We start from the raw sequence: 25,197 nt of genomic DNA on the forward strand, positions 1-25,197 counted from the left end.
GTCTTTTATCTATCCCAGATACCGCAGCAAAAGAAACCAAGAAGAAGAAGAAGGCCAAAGGCCAGCGCAAAAAGGAAGCCAGTAAAAAGCTCAAGGCTTTTGGAGAAAAACTTAAAGGCTTTTTCATCTCTGTGTACGGGAAAACCTTTGTACATTTACTCTTTATTGATTGTCCCAGTTAAGATGCTGCTTTGAAACAACTGCTTGTTTAAAAATGTAAAACCCTTATGAATCCATTTTATTCGTGTCTCTCACTTTCCCTTTCCTCCTGATTCTCAGAGTGAGGAATACTTACACGCCAACGCAGACATTCATCCACAACATCCTGCATACTGAGTACCGAGCTGCCACAGACGTCTACGCCCTGATGTTCCTCACGGATGTGGTGGACTTCATTGTTGTCGTCTTTGGCTTCTGGGCTTTTGGAGTGAGTGTTTTATTTTTTTTATTTGAACTTATTATTATTATTTTTTTTATGTGCTGTATGCTTTCCTGATTACTTTGTATAAGAACACCTGCACACTTGCTCCTTCATGCAGTTATCCAGCCAGTCATGTGACAACATCACAACGCACAAAATCACTCAGAGTGCGTCAGTTAACGTTTGCATGAAACAGCAGAATGGGGAAATCTAATGCGAATGATTGGATGTTAAAGCCAGAATGTACTGCTTCGAGTATTTTCGAAACTGCTGATTGGGATTTTTATACACAATAGCTTCTAGAGGTCACACAGAGTGGTGCAATAAACAATAAGTGACTAAAAAAGTGGCTGACAGTTCTGCAGATGGGGCCGTGTTGGTATGAGCTGACTATAAGGCTATGCAATTAAAAAAAACTAGCCAGTCTTAGTGACCATCGTGAGCAGAAAAACAACTCAGAACGCACAATTATGACCTTGGTGGTTCTATTGGAGTTAATCAAGAATTGAGGCTCACTGAAACGTAAATATCAGTGAGAAAAAATATATCAATGATGAATTGCAATTCTTTTGTGTGGCAATTCATGTATCGCCATCCCAATTTTAATTTTTATTATTTTTTTCATATTATTTTTTAAAATGTCTTATGCTTGCATTTCGGGTGGTGGAATGTTGCCATTCCTATATAATCATACAGGTGGCGTGCTCTAAACTATTTACAAGTTGGCAGGCAGCGCAGTATCTCGTATGGTAAAATGTATTTGTTTAGATTGTTTGGAATGGTAACAAAATAAAAAAAAAAATTTGAGATATGGTGGAACCTCGGTTCCACTATATTATAGCTATATAAGTCATATTAATTATAGTAATTCATTCCTAAATTTTGTTCGTAAACTGATTCAGGTTTTTAGGAATACATGTGAATAGAATTAATCCATTCACTATGAAGTATATTTAACTTTTGATTTACTTTGTTTATACATCAAACATTTTTGTATTGTTAACACCGTTTTTAGGTAGAGTCGGTGATGTGAAGTAATGCGCTGCAGAAAAAAGACACCACATTATCGTTTATATACTGCACTAAGTGTGTTCGTGAACTCCAGGGTGTTTGTGAACAAAGGTTCCACTGTTTACATAAAATCATGATATGAACAAAATCGCAATACAGATCGTATTATGATAATACCATATCATAAAAGCACAATTAGTTAGAATATTTATGTGATGCGGTGTAAGGATAATATCACCAACGTTTAGTAGGAATGATCTTACTCCTGATGAATATGACTTTCCATAAGGAGAAATGCTTTAGCACTTGATGTGAGAACAACATGGATTCCAGAGGGCGCAGTGTTTCACACGCAATTTGCAAGTTTCAAGTTTTCAAGTTTCTGTGCAAAAAAAGGCAGGCCAAAACGAGCTGTAGTGTGACTAGCAGCATTGTGATGAGCAATCGTGTGATTTCTGTCCCAGAAACATTCCGCTGCCGCAGACATCGCCACCTCACTCTCAGACGACCAGGTCCCGGAGGCCTTCCTCGTCATGCTCCTCATCCAGTTCAGCACCATGGTGATCGACCGCGCTCTCTACCTGAGAAAGGCTGTGCTTGGAAAACTCATCTTCCAGGTCCTCCTAGTGCTGGGCATCCACATCTGGATGTTCTTTATCCTGCCTGCAGTCACCGAGAGGTAAGGAGTTCAGCTCGGACGTGTCTGCTGCATGTTGGTATCACACAATTGATGTAAGTGTTTATTATTGTGATTTATGATCAAGGGTTTAAATTTATGAAACTATTTCAGGAGACTTTGTAAGGATAATGATGCAGGCTTTACTGTTCAAATCAGTCCAAAAGTGAAAGAAGCAGCAATTTACAAGTATAAACAGGATAAAACATAAGGAAAGAAAGAAAGCTTCTGCAGATTTTCTCATTAATGCTAAATTGTTCTCTTCAAAATTTTTCTTTGCTAGCCTTAAAAATGAAAGAAGTGACTTCTTTTTCCTCTTCATCTGTGCAGGATGTTCAACCAGAACTTTGTGGCCCAGCTCTGGTACTTTGTCAAGTGCATCTACTTCACTCTGTCTGCGTATCAGATCCGCTGTGGCTACCCCACTCGCATCCTTGGAAACTTCCTCACTAAGAAGTTCAACCACCTTAACCTCTTCCTCTTCCAAGGGTGAGACATGAACAGTTCTTTCTGTATTTTAAACAGTGATCACAGCTGCATTGGTGATATTCAGCTACACTTTGAGCACATGTTCCATTTCAGTTTTTAGCAGGCAGTCAGCTTGGCATTTTACAGAGCCTAAAGCAAAGCAGCATTCTTAGATTTGGTGCAAATGAGCAGATTAAAAAGGATAACCATTAAAAAAAAAAAAACAAGAGGTAATATGGCACAGGTGCGAAGTATTATGCATTACCTGCTGGTTTAATCTGCCTTCTTTTCACTCAAAGCAGACAGTCGACCTTTCCCCTGCTGTCCCAGACTGGTTAATTCAATATAATTATTCTGTAATTAGGCTTTGAATTTGTGCATATTATTTAGCGACTCTGAAAAGTAAAGTGATGTCATTCCCTATTACTTTTTAATTATTTTCTTGTTATTTAAAGAAATTGTTCTACAAAAAAAAATAAAATTCTATGCATCTGTGTCGCTTCACGCTGCGCTCAGGTTTCGCCTGGTTCCGTTCCTGGTGGAGCTTCGGGCCGTAATGGACTGGGTCTGGACCGACACGACGCTCTCTCTCTCTAACTGGATGTGTGTGGAAGATATTTACGCCAACATCTTTATCATAAAGTGCAGTCGCGAGACTGAGAAGGTACCGAGGCGCATAAGCGTTTGTGTTTCGATTAGAGTTCTGCTCATCCTGCCTTTTTCACTGAATAATCCTGCTACAGAAGCTAACAGGAGTATTAATGACTTCATATGATCATTTGATGTGTCTGTAATGTTTCACTATAGTTTGATACACATTAGCTTGATCTAAGAATAGACTGTAAATGCACCTGTACTGGAGACACACATCAGATCTAAATATGGTTGTATAATTGTGCTCTCCTTCCAGAGATATCCTCAACCAAAAGGGCAGAAAAAGAAGAAGATAGTGAAATATGGAATGGGCGGGCTCATTATCTTTTTCCTCATCTGTATCATCTGGTTCCCCCTCCTCTTCATCTCTCTGGTCAGATCGGTTGTGGGTGTGGTCAACCACCCCGTGGATGTAACTGTGACAGTCAAGTTGGGAGGATACGAGGTGAGGAAGTCAAAACAGGAATTCATAAAATTCTATCAAGCACTAACACACTGACACTCGCCAACACACACCAACTGTTTCCAGCAATTAAACCGGGATATTAATCACCACGCCCCAACATTCTCCAGCAAACAAACCTTAACGTTTATCACCACGCCCTCACATTCCTTACCAAAGAACCCCTAACGTTCATCATCACGCCCCAACATTCTCCAGCAAATAACCCCTAACGTTCATCACCACGCCCCAACATTCTCCAGCAAAGAACCCCTAACGTTCATCACAACGCCCCAACATTCTCCAGCAAATTACCCATAACGTTCATCACCACGCCCCAACATTCTCCAGCAAAGAACCCCTAACGTTCATCACCACGCCCCAACATTCTCCAGCAAATTACCCATAACGTTCATCACCACGCCCCAACATTCCTTACCAAAGAACCCCTAACGTTCATCACCACGCCCCAACATTCTCCAGCAAAGAACCCCTAACATTCATTACCACGCCCCAACATTCCATACCAAAGAACCCCTAACATTCATTACCACGCCCCAATATTCTCCAGCAAATAATCCCTAACGTTCATCACCACGCCCCAACATTCTCCAGCAAATAATCCCTAACGTTCATCACCACGCCCCAACATTCTCCAGCAAAAAACCCCTAACGTTCATCACCACGCCCCAACATTCTCCAGCAAATAATCCCTAACGTTCATCACCACGCCCCAACATTCTCCAGCAAAAAACCCCTAACGTTCATCACCACGCCCCAACGTTCTCCAGCAAAGAACCCCCAACATTCATCACCACGCCCCAACATTCTCCAGCAAATAACCCCTAACGTTCATCACCACGACCCAACATTCTCCGGCAAAGAACCCCTAACGTTCATCACCATTCCCAACATTCTCCGGCAAAGAACCCCTCACGTTCATCACCACGCCCCAACTTTCTCCGGCAAAGAACCCCTAACGTTCATCACCACACCCCCACATTCTCCAGCAAAGAACCCCTAACGTTCATCACCACGCCCCCACATTCTCCAGCAACAAACCTTAACGTTCATCACCACACCCCCACATTCTCAGCAAAGGAAAAAGATAATACTTTGGGTACTAATGTTCCATAAAGCAAACTAAACTGCCTGTCTGCGTCTCCAGCCCCTGTTTACCATGAGTGTGCAGCAGCAGTCTATACAGCCTTTCACTGAGAAGGATTACGACCGCCTTACAAAGCAGTTTGAAAGCAATGCAGTGAGTTGTGTACTTCCTTCATCCTCTCTATAACGCAGTCATGACTGATCACTGTTCAACTGTCCGATAATTTTTCGTCTAAATTCCACCACGTGTTTCACACAGGTGGCCATGCAGTTCATAACGCTGTACAGCTACGAAGACATTGTGACCGCTTACGTCGATGGCAGTTCAGGCTCGGTGTGGAGAATCAGCCCTCCCAGCAGACAGGAAGTGATTAAGGAGCTGCTAAACAGCTCGGCAGACATAACACTGCGGCTAGCATGGAACTTTCAGAGGTCAGCGAAACCGCCATATGATTAACACTAAAACCTTTCTATAGCGTAGGTCATATCAGGTTATTTGACCTAGTGTGAATTTGTATTTGTCTGTGTGTTAAAGGGACTTGGGGAAGGGTGGAACGGTGGAAAACACTTTCGATAAGTACTCCATCAATCTGGAACCTGGAGACCATGTGAGAACACATCTAGCCTCACTGCTGCTGGGAAATCGCACCGAACCAGTGTAAGTGTGGACAAAGATTAGGCAGCTACATGTTTGTGCTTGGAGGATTTTAGATCACAATGTGGTTCTTTTGTCTCTCCCCATTTAGTCGAGTGCCTCACATGTTCCCCAACTACATTAGAGCCCCGAACGGAGCTGAGGCCAAACCTGTCAGCCAGCTGTATAAAAGTAAGTTTATTGTGCTTACAAAAACTCAACTCACTCACTCCTCTTCTATACCGCTTTATCCTGTATTCAGGGCCTGGAGCCTATACCAGGAGACTTAGGGCACGAGGGCGGGGTACACCCTGGACAGGGTGCCAATCCATCGCAGGGCACACACACACACTCATTCACACACTATGGGTAATTTGGGAACGCTAACCTAAAGAGGGTTGGAAATGCCAACCATCTTTGATCTGTGGAAGGAAACCGGAGCACCCGGAAGAAACCCACAAGCACAGGGAGAACATGCAAACTCCATGCACACACAGACGGGAATCTAACCTGGACCCTGGAGGTGCAAGGTGACAGTGCTAACTGTTTTGCTCATCTTAAGCAGTAATTTGTATTTTAGAAATACAAATTACTGCTAATGATGAGCAAAACATGATGCGGTCAGCTTTAGTTTTATTACATAAAATACATAACAAGATTTTTGTGTGTTACCTACCGTGAAGTGCGCAGAATGAAGGTGTGAGATCGCGTTCAATAAGTAGATTTCAAATGCACACTCATAAGCGCTATTAAAAAATGTACAGCACCATCTGTTGAATTTTAAGATGAACTAATGACTAATGATATAAGGGCGTTTTCCATTTAAATTTCAAAGTAGCATATCTACCCTTCCCTGGGACGGACTGTGATGAAACAAGGTCTGTATGTTCCCTCACGCCCGTCCAAATCCACCTGTGAAAACTCCATTAAAATCTGTTTAGTAGATTTTACGTGATGAGTGCACAAACAAACAAACACAGACAAAAATGCCAAAAACCATCTTGATGTGCATCCACCCATATAATTTTTTTGCAAATAAACAGGCACACCAACTTTAGAGTTTTATTATATGTACAGATTACATTATATTACATTCAGTTTAAATATAAAATAAATGTGTTTTAGGGGATGGATGATTGATGAATGGACAAAAAAATGGATGAAATCTGCCTAAGTTAATGAAAAGGTTGACGAATGGCATGATGGATGGTATATGAATAGATGCTCTTTAGATTGATAACATGATTAGATGGATAAATTCATGGCTAAATGCATTTTGTTTTGATATGGATGTGTAGGAAGATGGTTGCTTTTGTTGGTTGACAAATAATGCTTTAATATATGGAAAAAACGTAAGGACAGGTGTTGTATATAGCAATGACAGATGGATTAAAAAAAAGTTGGATGGACAGATGGATGGAACCTTGCACCTCCAGGGTTCAGGGTTCGATTCGGACCTCTGTGTCTGTGTGCATGGAGTTGGCACCCTATCCAGGGTGTACCCTGCCTCGTGCCCTAAGACTCCTGGGATAGGCTTCAGGCCCCCATGCGACCCTGTATACAGGTTTAAGCGGTATGGACGATGAGTAAGTGAGATTAGTGAATATATTAGTATAGTTTTTATAATACAAGGATGTATGGATAAAGTGTACTTGGATGTATGGCTGGATGGTTTAATAGATGAGTGGATAATTTTAGAGAGCTGAAGTATGTTGTGGGATGGATAGAGGGATGGATAGAGGGATGGATAGAGGGATGGATGGATGGATGGATGGATGAGTGGTTATCAGCAGCTCTATAGTCAGTGAAAATGACTAAAATGCTGGCTCGATGGCAGATAGCCGAGAGCGTCCCTAACGTGACAGTACTGTGAGACGGTGATAGTGACAGGAGAGAGGATCTTCATGAGATACTTGATTAATTGAAGTTGTTTATTAAACGCATCCCATCCACGCTTCCCCTCTTTGTGTTGTGCTAGGAGATGAGGAGGACTATCAGGACGTGACGCTCTCTCTAAAGAGGGACAGCTCAGTAAGCAGCAGCGGCACTCAGGAGTGGTGGGACATCAGTGTTGCAGATTGTGGCACGCCTGCGCGGCCCTGTGGGGTTCTACCCATGGTCATCTTTAATGACAAAGTGAGCCCGCCCAGTCTGGGCTTCCTGGCTGGATACGGGTAAGTAGAACCACTGCCTATAGAAGTGATTGGACAAATAGTTTGACCAACATACTGTCCGTGATAATGCGCTAAAGCTAACAGCAAAATTATGATATTGGTGATAGAAAGTGTCTCACCTAGATGAAAGTGAATTTTCAGATAGGATCATATAACACCACTTTTCATAATACAGGTGCATCTCAATAATTTAGAAAATAATCAAAAAGTTTTTTTTTTCTTCTGTAATTCAATTCAAAAAGTGAAACTCTATATTATACAGAGACCTTGATTTCCAAATGAAATGATCTTTCAATTTCAATGAATTTTTTGATACAGAATTTTGGGTTTTCATTATAGTAAGCCATAATCATCTAAATCAAAAGAAATAAACACTCAGTGTATCTCAGTGTGTGTGTAGTGAATCGATGGATAAATTGAATTACGAAAATAAGTCCATTTTTCGAGGATATTCAAATTTTCATGAGATGCACCTGTAATTAATGCTTTTTATCTCCCAATTCATGCTTTGTTCTTTTAAAAATATGTAAACACATGTATACTTTTATCAGAAACATTTGCTAAATACAATTTCATGCCCTTTTATATAGTGTCTGTAACTTTTTTTTAATTCAAATCTTTCAATGATCCTAATTGTCATTCAGATGAAACTTTAGATTTTACATGAGAAGACATAAGAGTAAAGAAGTGTAAGATATTGTAACATGAATTTGACTGGGTTACAGACACTACAGATTTTTTTTGCTTTTTAAGCTTTGACGGAAAAGCAATTTAAGCAACAATTTTTACAGGTCATATGCTTCTAGAAGCTTACACCAATTTTATCAAAATAATAAGCATTTTGAATTATTATTGTTTGAAGCGAGACATTTTTGGGACACAAAACATCTCTCAAATGTAGCAGCTTGAAATTTTTAGGGAAGCAAGATTGGTCACTTCCATGTTGCATAAACTTCAGAGGTAGCTTCTTTGGTACACACACTTTCTGTATTATATGAACAACACACAAAAATTTAATCAGCACCAATCCTGTGTTTTTTCCGTATTGATGTGCTTCACCAATTATTGTTCAGTACTGGTTCAGACCGAGACTCCACAGAAATGTGATTTAAGTTTCTGAGTTCTAGAAAAGTTTTGGAAAAGTTATTATTTGTGTTATAATTTTTATTCCTTTTCATAGTCAGGACATAACTGTAAGCACTTGTTGTTTCAGGATCATGGGACTGTATGTATCTGTGGTGCTGGTAATCGGTAAGTTCGTGCGTGGTTTCTTCAGCGAGATCTCTCACTCCATCATGTTCGAGGAGCTGCCCTGTGTCGACCGCATCCTCAAACTGTGCACGGACATCTTCCTGGTGCGCGAGACGGGCGAACTGGAGTTGGAGGAAGAGCTCTATTCTAAACTCATCTTCCTCTACCGATCACCAGAGACTATGATCAAATGGACCAGGGAGAAGGACGACAACTAACCTGCACTGTTCTCGGACTTTAGCAGCGTCTGGCTTGGTGCAGGACCGTCCTACAAAAAGCACTTCCCTTTAGGCCTTTTAGGATCCTGCAGGTCAAGCAGAGCTTCAGGGTGAATTTATAACGGCTGTAAGGATGTTTCATGAGCACAGAGTTCATAGCAATTTTATTTCTAACGCTGCTGCACTGTGTTGAAAGTGTTTATGAGAAAGACAAAGAGGAAGTTGGACTCGAAAAACCGACACTAGATGGTGTTTGGAGATTTCTGTGCGCGAGCTGTATGTTGAAACATTACAGTCGACAGTTTAGGCCTGAGCAGTCTTACTGAGTGAGTGAATGTGACCTTATACCCAGTCCTTCAGTGACAAACACTATAGTCATGTACTCCTGTTGTAATAAATTAACCTAAAACTGTTTACATACGGAATGTCTCACCTAGTAAGTTGAAAATGGTTATATGGGGGGAAAAGGGAAAAGTCAAAAACTTGAAGTTGATGCAAAAAAAACAAAAAGAAATGGCTGTTACGTTTTAAGGACTGGATGAAAAAAAAAAAAAAAAGGAAAACGTTTTGTGTCGGACTTTGCCTCTTTAGTTTTGCACTGGAGCTTAAACACACATGTAACTAAAATGTAGGAAGTTTTTCTTCCCACTTTTACTACACAAGTCAAAGTGGAACTCATCCTCATCTTTCTCCTCCTGAACCTACATCACCGAGCAAGCTGTATGCGATTAGACACTCAGTAAAACGTTTTTCGGCGAATAATTACATCTCCGCTGTCATTACTTACTTGTTAACTCCTCTACTTATCCTCACAGCTCCGGTGCGAAACTAAAAAAGGGAAAAGATCCGACTCGGCTGACTGACTACCGGGGTTTTTTTTTTTTTTTTTTTTTTTCTTGTCAAACTGTTTCTTTGCAGGTGTCATGTTAAGAAATGAGACTTTAGATGAAAATAGCTGTCTGCTAAACTACCGTGTTTCATTCCCACGATGTTTTATGGACGGTGTCTTTCACCTCATTTCACTCGTCTTAACTGCCATTTAGATCCAGCTGTGCCAACTAACTAATCAGTGACGGCTGGAGGTTTTACTATACAGGTTAAAGTCTTTTAAAAGACCTTTCCTCTTTATATTTATTCATACTGTCATAATTTTCTACTTTCATAAATTTATTATTGAATTATTGAAAATTCTTGGTGATGGATTTTTTTTTTATATTTTATTTTTAAATTTACCACATCTATAATTAAAATCAGTGATGCGAATCATCATGATTCCTGCCTTCTCCCCTTTCATAAAACATTCAGTGCTATAAAATTGCTGGAAATTTATTGCCATAATAAAAAAGTGATCAATAAAACAGCGTGTATTTCCATTAATAATAATAATAAAAAAATTTAAAAAACGGGTTCATGAGAGCTGGGTTTTACGTTTTTATTCGCTTCAACAAAAATAAAATTGCTAAAATGAAAATTGCGCTGTAGTTAAATAAAATAAAAAGCCATCTGTGTGGTTAAAAAAAAAAAAAAAAAAAGCAAATGTTTCCTGATGGTGTGTGTGAGTGTCACTGAAACGTGACCGTCGCTTGGCCTAGGCTGAAGATCAATGAACAGCCAGTTATTCGTCATCTGCTCCTCCGTCTTCTAAGAGGAACTCGCAGATTTCCTTCTTCATCGCGGCCCTGTGGAGTAACGAGAGAGAGAGAGAGAGAAATCCGCCCTCATCATCAGACTGAGCACGAGTGTCGATTTGCATAAAAAAAAAAAAAAGAACAATACGCTTTAATTACCTCCTCTGGCGTTTCTCTGCCTCAGATGTTACGTACACTGGCAGGGAGTTCACGGCTGTCTGCAAAGCAAACGCGTTGGATGTGTGGATGAGTGTGTTTCAGCTTAAAATGGGTGTTAGAGATGCGTTTCCTCCTAATTCATGCTCAGTTTTTTTTTTTTGCCATATCTAATTTAAGCATGAAGGATTCTCTTTAGCTGAAGAGCGGAAAAGGGAAATCTTAACATCTGACTCAAGCCACGTTTGTAAGTGGTTGCAAATCAGCAAGTTTCCTCAGTGTTTCATCATAGTTTTTAACTTTCTTCAATGCAAGACTGATGTTTGGTATCATGCAAAGCTTTCTTGTTTCAGATACGCAATGTTTCCTTAAATAAATTAGTGCTTGAAATGATTTTATCATCTCAGAAACAGTCCCTTAATAACTTTAAAAACAAACAAACAAAAAAAGCAGGTAATGCAGTGTCAGAGTGAAAATGCTTCATGTGAGGTTTCCTCACCATGTCTTTTATGGTCAGTCTGCAGCTGTAACACAGGAGACTCTTCAGGTCTGAAGCTGCAGGAACCCTGAGTGGGAAGTAAAGAACAACAGGATGAGTAGATCCTCCATTTGTGCCATTCTAAAAGGAAAAAGTCCAAGAATTTGCCAGTCATCAATATTATTGAGTTTGAGTGCAAACTGAACAATCCTGACATGAACAGCTAAACTAAAAATACAAGCTTGGGTGCGTCACCGACACCTGCGGTATTACAGTCTTAGGAAAGACAGAGAGTGGCATTAACAAGAACACCCGAGTCTCTCTGTCTGGTTTATAGCCAGCTGTCGCACCTCTCTACCTTCGAGAAATAACATGGAGGAAAAGCCAGGGCGGGCTGTGACTTCTACACACATACACACACAGAGTCTGATCAATTTTGTAATTACGGCACTCAGTAACAGCAGAGCTTTGCATGACTGAAGAGATAATGAGTCTCATATTATCAGATGCAGGTTCCGTTGCTCCTAGTCTAGTGTTAAGCTGTAACACATTTACACACACTTACCTTGCATTCATGGGAAAATAAAAAAAAGCAGTGTAATTCCACTCACCTGGTTGTGGAGCAGCAACCTCCATCCCCACACTCTGGTTTCTGTCCCTGACAACAGCCCGGGTCACTTTGGGCTTTTTTCTCCAGTGTCCCCCGGGACAGCTGCTCGGACACCAGAGTGGCATGGAACGCAGAGGCATCGTCTGCAAAACCAGGGGAATGACTTTAGCAGAAGGGAAAACGTTTAACAGTTTTTTTTTTTTTTAATTCAAAAGTGATAGTGGTGGTTTGACTGGGACATTGTGTTCATATTGAGTCTATCTATCCGTCAGTCCATCAAACAAAAATTGGTCAATTAATCCATCACTCAACCCATTTATCCAATCTATCAATAAATCCATCATCCAATCCTTCAATCAATCCACCCATTAATCCATCAAATAATCAAACCATCCATCCATCAGTTTATCAATCAATTGATCCATCATGCCATCCACCCATATCACTCCATCCATCCATTCAATCAATCAAATCATCTAATCCATAAACTTCTTAATCAATTTTTATTTCTATTTTTTTTGCCATTTTATTGTCATTTGTAGTGTAGCGAAGCACTTTGGTTCAACTTAGGTTGCTGTAAAGTGCTATATAAATAAATGTTGATTGATTAATTGATTGATCCATCCATCCATCCATCTATTCATCCAACCATCAACTGATCCGTTAATCACTCCATCAATTGCTTCTGCTCCATCAATCCATCCATCCAAATCTTTAAGCAATTTCCCTCCGGGATTAATAAAGTTCTTTGAATCTTGATCCTTGAATGAATCTGACCGTTAATCAAGCCATCCATCCAATCCAACCATCAATCGATCCACCAATCTAGCCAACCACCAATCCATCCATCTATAATGATGCTTCATGAAACATCCCAACGGTGGTGACGCCTTGGCGCTCAATATAATGCAAAAGTTGAGCAATCCTATTTCACTTAAATAACCGTTTGCCCACTGGTGCATATGAAGATTTTAATATACAAAAATGTAATAAAATGTTTCATATATTAACTGTTTTGACAATACAGAAAAACTAAAAATATAAAAAAATAAAAAAAGAAATGAAGATCAGCCTTGTGAAGAAGAAGGAACACCTAATGAAGCTTTGTAAGGTAGTAAAAATATCTAAAGTGTGAAAACATGGTTAGTGCTGCAACTTGCCAGCTTTGGTGTCGAGGGCACAGAGACAGAGAAGACACTTCTCAGCAGGTTCTGCGCTGGAGCTCTGAGGACACGCTGTGTTGAGCTTCTCACTTGTTCTAGAAAGACACAGGTGGCCAAAATCGAAATTCTCACTCACGTGGATGTGCAATTTAAAAACAAACACAACATGCATGATGCCAAGGCATATAGTCGTAACTACCTGTACACAGTGCTGACAGTGGAGGGAAAGTCAGCCTGGAGTTTGACCACAAAGCTCTCAGTCAGGCGCTGGATACTCGCTTTATCAGCAGTCTGATACGGAACAAAGCATTCGGAGTGAAACACACATCGACTAAACTGGAAGCATGGAGAGATTATTAACCAGGGACATGTTAAAAACACAGAAATGACCTCATTTTAAACAAATAATGGTGCTTTAACTCTGATCCCTATATGGATGTAACAGAAAAAGCTACACTACAGTTCCTATGGAGTTAAACTACACACCTCAAATTAAACGCCAAATTTATGCTCTTAAACTCAGTTTGTTTTCATCTTAACTAGTAGTTGCATTCAAGTCAGACAGAGACTTTTGATTGTGCAGGATAACAGAACACACTTACATTTCTGTATATAACCCCCACTACACTAATGCACCCATCCCAGTGTTTCACTCGTGCTTGTATACCATCAAGGTAGAAAATTTTCTCAGTACGCCTGAGCCATGACTAAACTGCCTGCTTCACAACTGAAACACTGGCCTCCCAGGAACTCCTTTAATGGCCTAAAAATGTGGAAATGGCGTGGAGCGAGGTCAGGACTAAACGAGATCGATTGTGGGAATAACTTCCAGACGAGTTCCTGTACAGACAGGTGCGTCTCTTACGCAAGTTCAAGATCAGGTGCTCTACTTGATGAACGACCCAAATGGAGAAAACAGTTATTAAACATATGATTGTGATCGTGGTGGAGGAACATCTAGGACACTCTGAGCTGGGATCTGAGGCTTGTTTCCATTTTCTTTGACGTTAGCTCAAAGCATGACTGTTTGTTACCACTGGATCTTTAACAAAAAAAATCCTGTTTATTTAAACCCTGTTTTGTCCAGTTTTTACCCATTTTCCAGAACGAAAACCTCCAAGACGTTTTCCTATACAACCTTTTCAAATTTGCACCCAGAGCACTGGCTCCATAGAGCAGGCACACGTGCCTGTCTAATACATACAACCTCACTAGCCTTTTGCTTTACAGAAAACAGCGTTAGTCCCGATGAAGATTTCCTTCAGCTCTTGTGCATGCTCGTATCTCCTGGTGGGTTTTGCAAGCGCTCTGATAAATGATGTCACCTCGTCGTCCTTCTGTAGCTCACTGGAGCAAAACCAAACTGTGAAGGCCTTGACGCTTCACTGATGGCTGTGGCATTGTGGCAATAAGAAAGACAAAGTGAGGAAATAACTGAGCCGCACTGAGTCCGGTTCCCTCCATTCGTCCCTCCCTCCCCTCCAACTTTATAGCCCACTATCACACCTCGCCAGTTTGATAAATGTAGACAATTAAACCTCATGGCCAAAATCATGTACACTGCCTGAGCATATGCACTTTCTTGCTACTTCTAAAGTTATGCCTTATACAACATTTACTACTGTATTTAAACTGGAGCGGACCTGTCTGTATTTGATTAATTCTGTAATCACGCCTGGCGCTAACAGCAGAGATTTTATGGAGAGCTTTAGTCCTGAGAGGAGGACCAGCAGTGGACTCTCACCTTGGTGTCCAGGCCTGGGATAAAGACGGAAGGTACTCGAAACAGCCTGTTATAGAAGCCGATCTCTTTTGAGGAGTAATCCCTCATGGGGCGCAGCGTCACCACGTCGCCGTATCGAGAGTCGGAAAAAGCCTGACAAACACAGGGGGTATAAATAGTCTTTGTATCTCAGATGAGTCAAAATGAGCAGTTTAAGACATCGAACAGAAAGAACACAGATCCAGGAGTGGTTTTCATGACAATACTTTCACCTGTGGGTGTTTCCCTTTACAGAACCAGTGCACATTAATCTAAACAGAATTCTGGGTGATATCGGTAATTCCTTAAAGAGTTAGATAAATCACAAACACCCTGTAAACAACAATAACCCATGAGCAAAGATAGAGTAGATCAGATTGAGTAAAAGGTTGATGCTGGTTGTGACAAAGGTGTCAGAACACACAGTGCATCACTCTTATGGTGACCTACTCAATACTAGGCAGGTGGTCATGATAGTATAGCTGATCGATTTGTATATAACGCTGCAAATGTTATCTTCTTGACGTCTTCTTTTTTTTAATACCACATATTCCCATCCTTATCACCTACTGCACCCTCTGTACCTATATCTCTCTCACCCCTGTACATATCAACTGTTTTGTTGAAACAAAACATAAAAATTTTGGGTTTATGGCCAGGACGCACACCGGACCTTAATTGGGAAGTTGTGCTCAATCCTTAAGAGGCGGGTAAACAAACAAAGTCCCACAAACTTGTAATTATACTTCAGTATCCCATAGTAACGTCTGACAAAAAAAATCTAAAAACACTACAGCAGCTGCCTTTTTTTAAAAAATATATATATATATATATATACAAATTGATACTTGTGCCATTCCCAAAACCTTTGGCCTTGGCTATACTACTCTATTATAACACTGCTCTATTCGAACACTGCTCTATTCGAACACTGCTCTATTCGAACACTGCTCTATTCGAACACTGCTCTATTCGAACACTGCTCTATTCGAACACTGCTCTATTCTAACACTGCTCTATTCTAACACTGCTCTATTCTAATACAGCTCTATTATAATACTGCTCTATTCTAACACTGCTCTATTCTAACACTGCTCTATTCTAACACTGCTCTATTCTAACACTGCTCTATTCTAACACTGCTCTATTCTAACACTGCTCTATTCTAACACTGCTCTATTCTAATACAGCTCTATTATAATACAGCTCTATTCTAACACTGCTCTATTCTAACACAGCTCTATTCTAATACAGCTCTATTCTAACACTGCTCTATTCTAACACTGCTCTATTCTAACACTGCTCTATTCTAACACTGCTCTATTCTAATACAGCTCTATTCTAATACAGCTCTATTCTAACACTGCTCTATTCTAATACAGCTCTATTCTAATACAGCTCTATTCTAACACTGCTCTATTCTAATACAGCTCTATTCTAATACAGCTCTATTCTAACACTGCTCTATTCTAATACAGCTCTATTCTAACACAGCTCTATTCTAACACTGCTCTATTCTAACACTGCTCTATTCTAATACAGCTCTATTCTAACACTGCTCTATTCTAACACTGCTCTATTCTAATACAGCTCTATTCTAACACTGCTCTATTCTAATACAGCTCTATTCTAATACAGCTCTATTATAATACAGCTCTATTCTAACACTGCTATATTCTAATACAGCTCTATTCTAACACTGCTCTATTCTAACACTGCTCTATTCTAATACAGCTCTATTATAATACAGCTCTATTCTAACACTGCTATATTCTAATACAGCTCTATTATAATACAGCTCTATTCTAATACAGCTCTATTCTAACACTGCTCTATTCTAACACTGCTCTATTATAATACAGCTCTATTATAATACAGCTCTATTCTAACACTGCTATATTCTAATACAGCTCTATTCTAACACTGCTCTATTCTAACACTGCTCTATTCTAATACAGCTCTATTATAATACAGCTCTATTCTAACACTGCTATATTCTAATACAGCTCTATTATAATACAGCTCTATTCTAATACAGCTCTATTCTAACACTGCTCTATTCTAACACTGCTCTATTCTAGAACTGCTCTATTATAATACTGCTCTATTTGGCTTCTGTTTTCAGGGTCATCGGTGTGAACAACCACATAAGCAATTCTGAGACACTGATGCAAGTGTGTGATGTTACTCATGCAGTTATACTTAACAGAAACTATAAACTCGCCTTGTTTGTTAGCCACATCAGCCTTGTAGCTCCAGTACAAAACTAAAAAGTGTAATCAATCTTATTTAATAAGCTTGTGTAAGTGTGTGTGCTCACCGTATCAGCGGCCAGAGCTGAACCTCGTCCCAAAGAGATGTTAGTGAGCAGCTTGATGGCCAGCCGTGTACAACTGTCTCCCATCATCACTTTGGAGTAGCTGTTCACCCGGGCAGTGTGCAGTATCAGATGCTGCCTACACACACACACACACACTTATTTCACATTACCATACCCAAAGCAGACTTCTGGAACCTGGAGAAAGTCCAAGCCCTGCCTCTTTTCCTCACACACTCTCAATCACTTTGTGTTTTCTCATTAAACTTTGCAAGCACTTTGAGTTATTGACTCAAACTGAACTCACGGCACACTTCAAGGCCCTGCTTTTCTCTGATGACTCAGACACCACTGACAACGAGAGGCAATATGAAAGGGGAAAAGGAGGGGTGTTGGGGCTGGAGAGAGAGGGAAAGAGACAGAGACAGATGGGGAGAAATGAGGAGTGGAGGCAGCGATATAAGTGATGAAAAATGGAAAAGGAGAAAGACCTGCCTGACTATTGTGCTCTTAAAGTCTCTGACGTGATTCTTCACAGCTCAAGTGCTCGAATGGAGCTCTTATAGAAGCTGAATTAAACAGCAGGATACCAGGAAAAATCTTTAAGCTTATATCTACTCACTTCAATTGGGACATAGCAAATAATAATAATGAAAAAAAAAGTAGAAAATATTGCTGCAAGCAGTAATGACGGGGGCCAAGCATGAGGAGTAAGTCATGTTTATAGGGTATTAAAGTGATAGATGGTTGAGATGGCCTTATAAAGGACAACACAATATTATTACAGCAACTAAAATAAATGGAGACAAAAGGTAAGGCTTCTTGTGCATTTAAAATGAAACAAAAAGCCATCAGATAGATTAGGCAGATATTTAAATGAACCTGAACTAAATGTAATATCTTTTACAATAGCGAGGATATTACACTCCATTCCTTGTCATTAAGTACAGCCCCAAAGTGTTATTTTTTGTACAATGCTTTTTTTTTTTCTTTTTTAGCCAAGAAAGGTGAAAATGACATGTTACTGTTACACTGGCGGTACACTTTAAAGTCAGATGATTAAACTCTAATGACCTTAATCTTTTTAAAAGGTACCCAATATCCATAATTCCAGGTGAAAATATCCATTAAAGATATAAAAGTTAAAGGATCCTTTCGAGAGACATAAAGCCGACTGGTCGACTCGACCCCCTGTTCTTGATTCATGTATGTATGAAGCATGTTTTGTGCTCATCCACTTTTCAATATCCATCTTCGTTTGCAAAATTGGAGGTAAGAAAAATAAAGAATAGGTATATGCCTTGGACATGTAATAGATCTTACAAAAGAGTCAAGTTATTGGTCTGCAACCAGCAAAGAAAAAACTAAGGACTTGAAATGGGTACAACTGTCCAGCGGGTACAGATTGGAACATTAGCGCAATTGAAATATGTCATATGGTCTAATTTTGAGCTTAGAATGAGGGTGTTTCAGAGTGATGTTGCATTAGGTTAAAAAAAAGGCATGAAGTGATGCACCATCATGAATAATGCCCACTGTACAAGAGTCTGAAGGCAGTGATATGACTTGGGGTTGCTTCAGTTGCCCAGCTCTAGGCTCAGCAACATTATGTGGCAATAAAATGAAGTCCCCTTTTTGGGGGAAAGGGGACGGATTTAGTCAAGTGGACTGGTATGCTTTTCATTGTATATTCGTGTCAAAGGTGTACATGACTTACTCTGTCAGACTTAAGAACAAATCGGACTTACGAACGTGCTCCTGAAATGGAGCTTGTTCGTAAGTCGGGGACTATCTGTATTTAAATTTTTTGAATGACCAGGTTCTCACATCTATGGAGTTTTTCTTCCCTGATGGCATGGGGCATATTCCTGGGCATAAATGGTGATAGTGTTTCTGGGAGCATGAGGAATCATTTTCACACATGAATTGGGCACCAAATCATTGGATTATCACATCGTCAATACAAGATCTAGGCTAAAAATTAGCACACATCTGGATTTAAATAAATGTTGTGACGTTGCATTAGGTTACTAAAATGATGACATTGCGAAGCTAAAAGACAGACAACACAACTTGTGGGACTCTTTCTTGTTTTTATTAAATGGGACAGTGTGCATTAATACTAAATCTAAATTTCATGAAATGATATGGACCAAGTACAGAAAATGTGCTACTGAAAAAAATTAAGATAAAGGACACAATTTGTGCCATAATAATTGCTCTAACATCTTTTATCCATGGGATAATTTGACCCCAGCAATTTCAACCTCCAGAAAATTATCATACTTAAAATTTTTATACATAAGCTTAGGTAACAGTCACCGTAAATGAAGCAAAAAAAAAAAAATCATTTTTTTTCAGTCATTTACTTTAAGACTTTAAACACTGAATGGGGTCCAATCGACCCCAAAGATAACAGGAGGGCTAAGCATTAATTTTTTTTTAGCCATACTCTGTGTGTTGAGCCTCTGCATTTTATTAAAATCTCAGAACCATGGAAAAAAAGAATAACAGCACACCTAGTCTCTATGCTTGGCCTCTTACCATCAACACCAACAATACTGGCTAGCTCAATATTGGGGACTCCCCTGGAGTGTTTGGAGTTGGTGATGGAGAGTAGGATGCTACACAAACTGGTAACCATCGTGTAGAAACCATCTAGCATTCCTTTTACAACCTACTGGCTAAGAAGCGGATCACTTTCAGTAAGAGAATACTTTTGCTCTGCTGTAACAAAGAGCGCTGCAGGAAGTCTTTTCTGCCAACTGCAGTTAGACTTTACAATACCTCTGCTCTGTGTCAGGAGAGGAGATCCTTCTCTGACATCACTACATAAATATACATTCTGTTGCACTGCACTGAGACGATCATTTCCTTTTATTCTTTCTTTTATTAATATTTTAACTTGCTAGTGCACCTTATGTACAGTTACTTAAGTTCCCATCTGTATACACAATAATCATGTACACGTACATAGAAACAGTATACAGGTAGTCCCCGACTTAAAAACATCCGAGTTATGAAGTTCCACAGATACTAACGTACTGCAGTTTAAGTAGCTCACATGTATTGTACAAAAATAGACACTACAGTGCACCAGATAGCAATAATTTACAATTATATGATGCGATATTTTCAGTGTGTACGTTAACGTACAAAATGTCTAAAGTCCGGTATATTGTATATATATATAGAAATGAGTCGGCCTCAGCGGTTTCAATGAATCAGTCCGGGAGCACGGTGATAAAAAAATGACTATTCTCATGAAAATTTTTATCATATATGAATCATATATGAAAATTCTCAACTAAAACAGAGTTCACAGTCCAATACAGTGGAAAACAGCGCAGAGACGAAATGGCGCCCAGGGATTCCCCTCACGATTTAAAGGCACGGAGACATCATTTAACTGCGAGATTTATTTCCTTAGACGTGATTAAGTTTTTTGGGAAAAGGGGACAGATTTCAAGTGGATTGGTATGATTTACATATATGTATATTTGTGTCAAAGGTGTACACGACTCAGACTTAAGAACAAATTAGACTTACAAACGTGATCCTGGACTGGAGCGTGTTCATAAGTCGGGGACTTAATTTAAATTTTTTCCACTCTAATGTGCAGTTTTTAGATTCCCACCTCACTGCACTATTGTAAACAGTCTATCATATGTTTTTTTATTTATTATTATGTTTTTACTTACCCTTTTCTCATGGTGGTCTTTTAATTTTAACCTGGCCTTAATATTCTTCTTCACCTTGTTGCTTGTATGTTGTTGTATAATCTGTGAACTGGCTGCTTTAATGTCTACTCACACTTTCCCTTTGATGTTGAAATTATGAATAAAGTAATCCATCTATCGCTCTAAACATGAGTTTTATACGTTATGATGCTTATCATGAAAAAGCAGACGATGTAGTAGAACTCACCTCAGAGTGTGCAGCATGTCCTGTTTGGCTGTTAAGGATTTCAGAGAGGAGAAGAGTTCCTCTAAGGCCAGTTTGTGCTCAGGCTTGTATGTAGACGTCTGCAGGTTAAGTCGACCCACTGCATCCTGGCATTCCTTCACTACAGAGGTGCCCCGGGTCCGGGTTAATTCGGTCTGAATGTGCTGGTCCACCGCTGCCTTATAGTCGACGCTGGGCTGCTTTTGACTACGCACAGGCTTGAGTATCGACTCAGGCAGAGTAAAGACCTGAAACACAGCCATGAACCAGCTGTTCAAACCCAAACACAGCGAATGTCAAAAGGATGAAGGTCAAACAATTAGACGTGTTATTGTATCAAGAGTGTGTTATGTGGGAATACAAATGCTAATAAAAAAGGTGATGCAACTGGCTGAAAGGAGACACAAAAATGACAGTCCGGCGCTGAAAAATTGAAATAATTGGGCCGAAACAAATGATGTTACAAAGATCAAAGTTAACAAAAGCGGAGACTTGTAATATGGGATGCACTGTAATTAGAAAAGGCTAGTTTTGAGTTGTGACACGGTTAAAAAAAAAAAAAGGGAGGGCGCGTGACCGGACACGGTGATCTCTCATGCGAAAAAACATACTTTTTTGGATCATATTTTCATTTTCATCATTTCTGCTTCCTGATGTCTGAGGTGTATGGGATCGCAGTGCAGCAAGCGGAATTGCTTTTAAACCAGTTAGCACAACAATGAAAATATATTCATGCAATTATTTCAGTATTTTTAAAGATTTGTATTTTAGTATTTTTAAAGATTTACAATACAGAAATCAAGAGGAGACGGGTCAATTCTCGTTTTTCTCTTGCAGGAGTGGAACCAAATATGGAACTTTAGACCCGATGGAACCTCTTGGACCCAATCAGTCTCAGGGTTTAATTCGCTGTGCACACCGAGATGCTTTTCTTACATGTGTTCTAGGGTCTCACATCAAGAAAACTCACAAAGTCTGGCACTAACAATCATGTCGCACTAACAACCATGTTACTAGGGCTGGGCGATTTGGCCTAAAATCAAAATCTCGATTAATTGAACATTTTAACTCGATTACGATTAATAAACGATTATTTTATTTATTTATTTATTGCCCTCATAGTTCAATGACAAGTTTTGTACAGTAAATATGCTCACATATTATAAGTGAGAGATTTTTGCTCTTGTTGCTCAGTTGTCTCAGTGTTTAAGCTCTCCATGCTCGACATGTCGGCGGAATAACGTAACGGAGCGGGGTCATGTGACTCCACACGCGGTAGTGTTTTCAAAGGGAAAGTAATTGAAATAATTGACCTGGGAAAATTTGATCGATTATGGGTTCTGAATGTCGTTTTTGATTACTTTTCAATTAATTGCCCAGCCCTACATGTTACAATAATAAACCACTGAGATCCTGCGTTATCTCCCCTAAATTATGACACTTAATGTAAACGCTCTTGACCTGGATAAGATTGCAACAATTGTATTATAACCTGGACCAGCTAACTTAATTTCTGTTTAATAAGTGTGCTGAGGTTCTCGTTCTTACCACAGTCAAAGTAGCTCACATATCCACTCTCAGTCATGTAAAACACGGAGATGTTTCAAAAGATTCCAGTTCCTGCATCAGGACGTGATAAGTGTTTACGCTTTTGTCTTTGCCAAGGCTCGTTACCTGTTCCAGCGGGACGATGTGGTAAGGGAATCCAGTCGTTCTGAAGATGCTCTCCAGCTGAACTACAGTCTTCTCCCTCTGCTCATTACTCTGACCACACACACCACCCTCTACATCAAACAGAGAATGATTTCTAACTGAAGAGATTCGTCTTCAATACACTAAGGGAAAATTAAATTTTATATTACTTTAACTGTAAGTACCATCTATGAAGATAATACCAGGAGTAAATCGTAACTTCTTCGCTGCATCCCGACTTAAACCCTGCAAACAGCGTGGACATTTCTATCATGTGATAATGCCTATTGGACATGTCCATGTCATATCATGTCTGTAAATACAATTGGTTTTCCAATGTATCAAAGTATTGTTGTATGTAAGTATGAAAACCTACTGATGAATGTCAAGTTCCTGGATAGGTGACTGCTTACCTCTTGTACTTGTGCGAGCATGCAGCTGGATGCTGGTCCTCCAGAAACAGCCAGCAGGACCTAAAAAAATTTAACGATAGAAAAATAGTGTAAAAGATCATGTCTAATTCACAGATGATTATATTACCTGCATTATATCTATGCTTACCTTCTCTCCAGGATATATGACACGATTCTTCCCCAGCATGGCCCGGAATTTATGTATGAAGTACTCATTGAAACAGCTCCTAATTAGGAATAAAGGGGATAAAAGCATACAATGTTCACTACAACATGATAGATTTTAAAGGAAGCACATCTTCTAAAAGAGATTCCGGTATTGATCGCTAAAATGCCCATCCACCAGGGATTTTCCCCTACATTTTTAATCTCTATCAAATATAATATCCCAAGATAAATATTTTTTTTCTAAAATTTAAATTCAGTTATTTGTCACATGAACCTTACAGCACAGTGAAATAATTTTTTCGCATGTCACAGTTGCTGGGGGTCAGAGCACAGAGTCAGCAAGGATGCAGCACCCCTGGAGCAGATAGTGTTAAGGGCCTTGCTTAAGGTCTCAACAGTGACAGCTTGGTAATGCTTGGGCTTAAACCCCTGACCTTCCAATCAGTAACACAGAAACTGAACCATCTGAGCCAATATTATGAATTTTCTTTATTATGATTAAGTATTATATTACTGTCATAATGAGTATTAGCCATGTGACAGCCACTGAGACCTGTAATTAAAAAATGGCATATAATACAGTATTTTGTTTTGGGCACATTTTGGGGTTTGTCATTTAATACAACATGTTACACTTAGTACATTTTATAAATAAATGTGTTATTGTTTTAACATCTTTATATCTTTATATATAAAGATACAAATACATAAAAATAATTTTATCATAAACAATATATATGTTGTATATGAAAACAATTTTATACATCGCATACTGATTTAAAAGAAATCATACATATTTAGTGATTATTTTAGGTCGGAACAATTAGAATGAAATAAAAGCATAAAAAATGCATTGAACATGCAAATATTTCATTAATGTTGTAAAGAAATGCAGTCATGTTTGTTTCAAGCTGTAAGTTAAATGCCAAAGACATGCAGATTACTAGTTACTAATTGGTGTTCCCAAATTGCCAGTAGTGAGGAGTTTGTGTGTGTGCCATGCGATGGATTGGCAACTTGTCAAGGGGTCCAGGTGCATGTTTCTTGGTACAGGATAAGCGGTATAGACCATGAGTGAATAAATGATAAAGATGTAAAATTATATTGTAATAGAATTTTTATAACTATCATGTAGAGGGGAAATCCCTGGCTTAGGGCATTTAAGTGCATAACGGTGTGTCCTGCGTTGGACCGTGACCAGGATGAAAAGGACAATCAATCTTCTCTCCCCTGAGGATGATTACTTGTAGTAATAAGAGCTGATCTGGTAGATTTTGGTGCTATTTACCTACAAAAGGCATCTCCTACACGAATGATGACCACTGCAGTGTCCTCTTTGCACTTCATGCATTTCTTTGATACCCTGAAAAATGAGAAACGTGCCAACAGCCCATATATGATTAAATAATTTAAGTTATCTGAATCAACACATTAGTTTATAATCTCAAACACATGACAACAAACTCACGCAGGCTGAGGTTTCTGCTCTAGAACGCTGTCATACTCTTCCACAACCTGACACATAATTACACCTTGCTTTATATCCCAAATTACACACTTTAATCTAAAATATCCTTAAAAATATATATCTAAAATAACTATTAAAACAATAACACCGCCACGAAAGTTCCATCCATGCTGTTATCATTCGCTGACTAAATCGTCGCTCTCTGATGACGTATGTACGGATGCTCGCCCTCCTCGTCGCTTATTACTGACGCAAAGTATTGCCGTTATGCTGTCCTGCTGCATTTTTTTCGTTTTTGCTTTTTTATTTGGTCAGTTAGATACCTGAAACGTTGTTGTTTC

At 39.4% G+C, this 25,197-nt stretch overlaps 2 protein-coding genes across 2 annotated transcripts in view; one reads left to right on the forward strand and one right to left on the reverse strand.

Annotated features, from left to right (window-relative positions):
* The window catches only part of piezo1 (piezo-type mechanosensitive ion channel component 1), a 113,132-nt gene extending 102,748 nt beyond the window's left edge, over positions 1–10,384 (forward strand). The window contains exons 40-51 of the mRNA XM_053493314.1: positions 19–133; positions 280–427; positions 1,897–2,111; positions 2,439–2,597; positions 3,093–3,240; positions 3,487–3,675; positions 4,841–4,933; positions 5,039–5,211; positions 5,315–5,437; positions 5,526–5,605; positions 7,392–7,587; positions 8,801–10,384. Coding sequence (XP_053349289.1) covers positions 19–133; positions 280–427; positions 1,897–2,111; positions 2,439–2,597; positions 3,093–3,240; positions 3,487–3,675; positions 4,841–4,933; positions 5,039–5,211; positions 5,315–5,437; positions 5,526–5,605; positions 7,392–7,587; positions 8,801–9,056 — 1,895 coding nt within the window. The 3' untranslated portion in view covers positions 9,057–10,384. The remainder of the gene's footprint in view (positions 1–18; positions 134–279; positions 428–1,896; positions 2,112–2,438; positions 2,598–3,092; positions 3,241–3,486; positions 3,676–4,840; positions 4,934–5,038; positions 5,212–5,314; positions 5,438–5,525; positions 5,606–7,391; positions 7,588–8,800) is intronic.
* Positions 10,385–10,474: 90 nt separating this feature from the next.
* Positions 10,475–25,048, reverse strand: ctu2 (cytosolic thiouridylase subunit 2 homolog (S. pombe)). Its single transcript, XM_053493327.1, has 15 exons — positions 24,857–25,048; positions 24,677–24,751; positions 23,369–23,447; positions 23,221–23,280; positions 22,993–23,053; positions 22,790–22,899; positions 21,098–21,363; positions 17,174–17,309; positions 14,836–14,967; positions 13,291–13,382; positions 13,089–13,186; positions 11,930–12,071; positions 11,340–11,406; positions 10,844–10,902; positions 10,475–10,735 (listed from the first exon to the last, which is right to left on the reverse strand). Exons 1-15 carry the CDS (start codon positions 24,910–24,912, stop codon positions 10,672–10,674), a joined length of 1,497 nt encoding a protein of 498 aa, XP_053349302.1. The 5' UTR covers positions 24,913–25,048; the 3' UTR covers positions 10,475–10,671.
* Positions 25,049–25,197: the final 149 nt, after the last annotated feature.

Source organism: Clarias gariepinus, chromosome 3 (genome assembly GCF_024256425.1).
Source record: "Clarias gariepinus isolate MV-2021 ecotype Netherlands chromosome 3, CGAR_prim_01v2, whole genome shotgun sequence".
In the NCBI taxonomy this organism is placed as follows: Eukaryota; Metazoa; Chordata; class Actinopteri; order Siluriformes; family Clariidae; genus Clarias; species Clarias gariepinus.